Source organism: Nymphaea colorata, chromosome 2, assembly GCF_008831285.2.
Source record: "Nymphaea colorata isolate Beijing-Zhang1983 chromosome 2, ASM883128v2, whole genome shotgun sequence".
Classification (NCBI taxonomy): domain Eukaryota; kingdom Viridiplantae; phylum Streptophyta; class Magnoliopsida; order Nymphaeales; family Nymphaeaceae; genus Nymphaea; species Nymphaea colorata.
The window spans coordinates 5288240-5295107 of NC_045139.1; the positions used below are offsets into that span (position 1 = coordinate 5288240).

A 6868-nucleotide genomic window follows, 5' to 3' on the forward strand; every position below is an offset into this window, starting at 1 on the left:
GTGGCAAAAATGGTATATTTCTTTTTTGGGCCATGATATATGGCACCTTAACTAGACACTTGAGCAACACAAAAATGCAGCGATGAGCCTTTCTTGGTCCTCATGGAGCTTCTGGTTGAGCCTTATTTCAAGGACTAACAATTACTTTTCATATTTTCTTTTCAAGACTTCAAAAATTAGATACAGTCAACTGATGCACAAAGCAAAGTCTCTAATATCCATTCCCTTTAATATAACTAAAGGCATAAAATCAACCATGCTCCTGATTTGCGAGTTAATGTACTAACATTATCATATCAGCAGAAATGTAACAGATAAAGCAAGAAGAAAATAGAGGAGCCTCATCATTGCTTAAATAAGCTATATGATCTATATTTTAGTTTATGTAACTAGTCAAAATCATATGATTTTTAACACTAGCAAACGTTTAGCAGCAGACTCTCTAAAGAAACTCATAGAGCAGAGCACTGTGAGAGGCTGTAAAGTGCAATCAGGTTAAAAAACTTCACCTTGCTTCCCCACAGCCTAAATACTTTAGACCATTACCTATTCTACATCAGTAATGTGTCTACCACTGTATTTCATTTCATGGCCTATAACAAGCAGATATGAAATGGTCACCCATCTTTTGGTGACATAATCATCCCTTCATTTCTAGCTTGTCTAATGATGAAAAACTGAACTAATAAGCTGCATGACAAGCAAGTCCCCCTGCTGCTTCCTTGACAGCCAAAGCAGATGGGCCACAGGGAATGCTAACAACTATATATGCCTGTGAACTTTTGTTTATCAATTTTTGTCCTTCCAGTTCTTCATCTTTTCTCGATAGACAGAATTTGTGGTTGATATGAAAGTGTGACAACTGCATTTCAGGCTTTTAGCTGTTAAAAACAAATTGTACACTTGATTGTATGACCTTTGTATATATCTGTCACATTTGTATTTGCAAATTGATATTGATGCAATCATTCTTTATGTGCAGGGTAAGAAGATTTTGTGTGCCATCTGATCACTATGCGAATTTCCCTTGAAAAAGTTCAAATACAATTTCTCTATCCTAAATGCATACACTTTCGTGCTCAACATGATTCGTGTCCACTACCACTAACAACATCAGGAGCTTCAGAAAAGAACATATGCAGGACAGCATGGATATCATGTTCTCTAATTTCCAAAAAAACATGAAGACCAAAATCAAACAGCAAACAGAAAGTACAAAGTCATGAAGGAAAAGGAAAAAAAAAAAAAGGTGACACTGAGGCGGCTTTCATCTCATGCTCAAGCTGAAACTGATTATTGAGCCCATTGAATCTATTGATGTTCTGGTGTTCTTCCCAAGTTACTTCAGTTCAGGCTTCACTCCACGTACTTAATCATAAGTCTATTATTTCAGTAGGAAGCTTCTTGCTTTGGTGAGTTAAAAATTGCACCAATGCAGCAACAGACTTATACTCATGCACGAAATATCTAACAAAGTCAGTAGGTATGAACAATCTCATGAACCAACGAACAGCAAGGCTTAAGAGATGCAATGGGGAAAAAAAAAACACAAAACACAAAAGAGATCTATCGCATTCCTTGGCTTAAAGTCCAAAACCACAGCAATGAAGGAAGCTAGGGTTTTCTGAACAAGAGAGAGAGAGAGAGAGAGTCCTTGCACCTCCATCGGCAACATTGACCCTTTTTCTGCTTCTCCATATCCAACATAAATCGTCAAGTGGAGGAACTCTCTCTCTTTAACCATTCCTTAATGTTTTCCCCAATAAATCCACCGGCATTCTTAAGGCTGGATGAGAAGAACTTTACAAGTGAGAAAGCGACATTCCTTCCGATCTAGTGGTCTAGGATAAGATCGCGTTAGAGTGGGCAGGGGAGGTGCCTCTGTTTGCTCTCTGCTTCATCGATAGATGAGGGAATCAGGTGGAGGAAAACAATCCTGGCTCTCTTGTACTCCTTCTCATATTCAAGAACCTCGTCATGTTGGAATGCTGCAGAAGGAGGGAAGCAACAGAAAGGCGAGGCACATTCACTGCATCACAGACGCCGATCCCTCTCTCTCTCCTTTGAAAATATTTGCCTCCTCTTATTATCTTACACAAGTATTCAGCTAGAAGAGGAACAACTTTTACCATTTTATCCACCACAGACCTTTCCATGGGAATGATCGTGGCAGAAGCTATCTTTTATTGTAGTCGACCCACGAGCAAGATGAACCAAGTAAAAGAGAATCGAGGATAGGCATTGACGCTGTGCTGGTATATCTCCCATAAAATACATCCAGAAATACCAAGAAAGGAATCTGACTCAAGATCCCTCAATTCTCCCATGAGATTATGAATAATATAACAAAATATCTACAAAGAACGCAACACTGCCATATGGATGAGAGAGCAAGAGATGACCGACCTTGTCTCCTGCAAATCGCTAAGATTGCAGCCCACCAAAATGATGAAGAAAGTAATAAAAGCATCGATGGCGTTGAAACCCTGCTGGTATCTGCATATGAGCCATGAGACGGTGGAGACACCCGACGCCCCTATGTCCGCGAGATTATTGTCCCACTCCTTCCGATCCTTGCTACCGGATGAAACTGGCGGCCACCATTAGCCTCTGCACATACTCTGTCATTCCCAAATGACATTCCTTATGCGCACGCTGGGTGGAGGGGGTGGAGAGAGAGAGAGAAACCGCAGGTCGGCGCACATTTGACTTCCAACGGCTCTCCAGTCGTGCCTTGCCGAACTTACCGCCTCCACGTGCTTTGGTGGTTCAAATTTAACAATGTCTACATTCATCGACGTGTTAAATCATAAATGAAACCCGCAACGCCCGGGCCGTTGCAAACATTCTCGTGGGCCTCTCCTTTTTACCGTTTGATCCGGAGATAAAAGTGGCCAAGCTTTGCATATTAAATAAATATTAGTTATAAGTTGGTAAAAATGAATAAATAAAATAAATAAATAATAAATAAATAAATAATAGTAAATGCCCAAACGAATAGATGGGATAGATGGGGTTTCTTTCGATCCAGTTTTTTAATCTAACTTTGCCTCAATGGTTTGAGAATGGTTGATTTTCTCATTCTCTGTCTTTACTGTGTCTGTTCGGACGACTGATCCATTTTAAGCCTAATCAGTCGTCGTATCTGAAATCATCCCAAATCAGACTTCAAAATCTAAATGCAGTCTGAATCTGATTTTTATATAAGTCTGTATCTGAAACAGAATTTCAGACCCAATCCAAACAATTTAAAAAATGTAGGAGCATTGAATGTCGGACTGTTTTTTAAAACTAAATTTGACGTAAATCTGAATTTGAATCTGATCAGATATTTATGTATATCTGAATCTGAATCCGACTTGGGTGATATCTGATTTTTTAGAACCGTTTGGGAGATATCTGATTTAACCAAAAATGCCCTTGAAAATTAGTAAAAAAAAAAAGTTACCCCTCACATTGTATGAATTTAGTGATCGAGCATAAACAAAAACAAAAGGCCTCATTGGGAGTGCAGGGCAAAGCCAGCACTGGGCTGACAGGGCCATGAGCCTCCCAGATTTTGAGAAATGTAAACTTACCTGTTGGCAATAAAAAAAAAAATTGGCCTGTGTAAAAAATTTCTAATAACAAAATGGCCTATGTGATTTATATGCAATAAAAAATAAAAATTCAGGCCGGTTAAAAATTAATTAAGAGTAGAAAACTTGTCCACAGTACCCAACTTAAATCAGGCCGGTTAAAAAAAAATGGAGTCAAAATGTGGCAAAAAGAGAACAAGATATTGGAAATGTATATGTTGTTACAGTGACGGCTGCTAAGAAAGAGACTTGTTGATGTAATCTTCCGTGCCAAGTAAGGCACTCGATGTGGAAATAAGAAGAGCTACGAATAGGAAAAGTCCATTGATGTGATCTGCAGCCCTTGCCAAAGGTGCTGAGTGTGGAAATAACAAAAATACTGCTTTCTTTTTGAGAGCAGTAGACTTGACTCTTCCAACAATTTTAATTAAACAAAAACAGCCGAATTTTTCTGGAAGAGAATCTATAAAAGGACCTCAATTGATAGTTGTTCATGGTGATAACATTCCTAGGCACCTCGATTAAATGCTAGTAGTATGTAGAATCCATGTACATCGACCATTTCCTATCCTGTTTGGAACCAATAGACGTTCAAGGAAGCTACCCATCATAGTCTGATTGGGATATTGTAAAGATCAGCTACGAGTGGACGATTCCTTGGTATATTTCTCTTATTTTTTTTTTTAATTTACCATATTTTTCCTCTTTCTCACACTAACTGTATTATATGATAGAAAAACCTCGCCATTTAAAAAGTGGAAACTGTGTCTGCAAATTTGATTTGTGATTTAATAGGGTTGAGAAGTAGTAAAGGGAAATGAGACTGAAGGGCTAAGAAGAAAATTTCTGGTTGATGTAACGATCAGTGCTGCCGCATGATTTGGAAATGTGAAGTAATGTGTTCCAAAGTTGTAGATCTTAGACTTCTAAAACTTGAAAAAGAAAATGACAAAAAATTCTGGAAGGGAATCTATACATAAATTAATGACCTTGATTCTTGTTCATGCATCTTTTGCATAGAAAATTGGACAGGCATGGCTACCACTGGTTGGTCTCAGCCGCTCGTCTTTCTTTTGTGTTTCTCTTCCTTCACCTTGATTGTAGTTCTCGGCCAAAGGGAGGTGCCCTCAGCCCTTGTTTCTCTGAGCAACGTGACTGATCAATTAGCATTGCTGTCTTTCAAATCCCTTGTCACTAAAGACCCTTATAATGTGTTATCAAATTGGAATTGCAACATCTCTTTCTGCGACTGGAATGGAGTTTCTTGCAGTCGTGGTTCACAAAGGGTAGTTGCTTTGAACCTCTCCGAAAAGGCTCTTGAAGGTACTCTCTCCCCATACATTAGCAATCTCTCATTCTTACAGGTTCTTGATCTTACAAATGACAGTTTCCATGGTCATCTTCCCATTGATTTTAGTCGCCTCCCTCAGTTAGAAAATCTTTCTATAAGAAAAAACAATTTTGAGGGGTTGATCCCACAAACACTAAGCCATTGTCGAGGTCTTCGAAAACTATCAGCACGAGATAACCAATTCTATGGAAGCATCCCAAAGTTTCTAGGCAGTTTGTCAGAACTCAACCATTTAAACATTGGTGGTAATAGTCTCACCGGCACCATTCCAGTTGCTTTGGCCAATCTCACCAAACTGGAGTCGTTTAGTATCGGCAAAAATCAGATACAGGGGAATATTCCTCCTGAGTTGGGAAGCCTAAGCCACTTGATGTTCTTTAGCGTGCAAATGAACAATCTCACTGGTATACTGTCTGAGTGCTTGTTTAACCTATCTGCTCTTCAGGCTTTGAGTTTCATGACCAATCAACTAACAGGGCATCTCCCAAAAGATGCTGGCCGCTTCCTGCCCAATCTCCAACAACTCTATATGGGTACAAACAATTTTGATGGCCCTCTCCCGGCTTCTCTTTCTAATGCTACAAGACTTCAAGTTCTTGCTGCAGAAAGCAATAAATTTAGTGGTCCGATACCATTAGAATTAGGTAGTCTGTCACAACTCAAAAACCTTTACCTCTGGGCAAATATGTTGACCAATGTCCCTGGTAGCCACGAGCCCTCCATTCTCACATCCTTCACCAACTGTCGACTGCTAGAGGAAGTTGAACTATCACATAATCTTCTGAATGGCATTCTTCCGGCCTCTGTTGGAAACCTGACAACCACTTTGTTGAAACTTTACCTTTCCTCTAACCTGATTGAAGGTACTATCCCATTGGCCTTAGCCAACTTGACCAACTTAATTGCCTTGTATTTGAATTCCAACAAAATAAAAGGGCTCATTCCACCAAATATAGGACAGATGCATAGTTTACAGCTGTTGGCTCTTGATAACAATGCATTAAATGGCCCAATCCCACTATCAATCTACCAGTTGGTCCGCATGTATGCCTTTAATATTCAACACAACATGCTAATTGGGTCAATTTCAAGCTCTATAAACAATCTCACTAGTTTGCAAAGGCTGGATCTAAGCTCAAACAATTTGTCATCAACACTTCCGCCTGGTCTTTTTGAGTTGAAGGACTTGGAGGAGCTATACTTGCAGGACAACTCCTTCACTGGTTACCTGCCTTTGAGTCTCGGGAATTTTGCCATGATGATCAACATGAATATCTCTGCAAACAAGCTGAGTGGAGAGTTGCCTGCTTCATTATCAAAGCTCCAAATGCTAGAACATTTGAATCTCTCTTGGAACACATTTGATGGTCACATTCCTCAACAACTTGATCACATGGTAAACATTGAAGCTATTTACCTTTCCCACAATGAGCTTTCGGGTGAGATACCAAAAACATTGGAGAAACTTCAACACATCCAGGTCTTGGACTTGTCCTTCAATTTATTGGAAGGAGAGATTCCAAGTGGTGGAAAGTTTGCAAACCTTTCAGCCGAGTCGTTCTTAGGGAACTATGCACTATGTGGAGCTCTCAAATTCCATGTCCCATTGTGCTTAGAAAAAACAGAGAGGCAAAGTAAGAGCAATGTGGCTAGAGTCATTGGCGCTTGCTCATTTGGAGGCTCAGCACTTTTGGTCATTGTTTGCACACTCATTGGTATCTCATGCTATAGAAAGACAGGGTTGTTGAAACGTCCTGATGACATTGAAAGATTACGAGGAATTACACTTCCAGTGATTTCTCACAGAGAGCTATTGCATGCAACGAACAACTTCAGTGACTCAAATTTTCTTGGGAATGGAAGCTTTGGTTCAGTGTACAAAGGAACTCTAGCAGATGGAACGACAGTGGCAGTTAAGGTCTTTAATTTGTTATTTGAG

General features: G+C 39.6%; 1 protein-coding gene across 5 annotated transcripts in view; it reads right to left on the reverse strand.

The window, feature by feature from the left end:
* LOC116248637 (uncharacterized) overlaps positions 1-2731 on the reverse strand; it is a 32520-nt gene extending 29789 nt beyond the window's left edge. For 3 of the 5 annotated variants that reach the window (XR_007572401.1, XM_050075833.1, XM_050075832.1), the window contains exon 1: positions 1661-2398. Coding sequence is in view for 4 of the 5 variants with exons in the window: in XM_050075833.1 (XP_049931790.1) it covers positions 1661-1707 (47 nt within the window). In the remaining variant the exon portion in view is untranslated. The other 2 variants (XM_050075834.1, XM_031621542.2) reach the window with 1 other exon arrangement.
* Positions 2732-6868: the final 4137 nt, after the last annotated feature.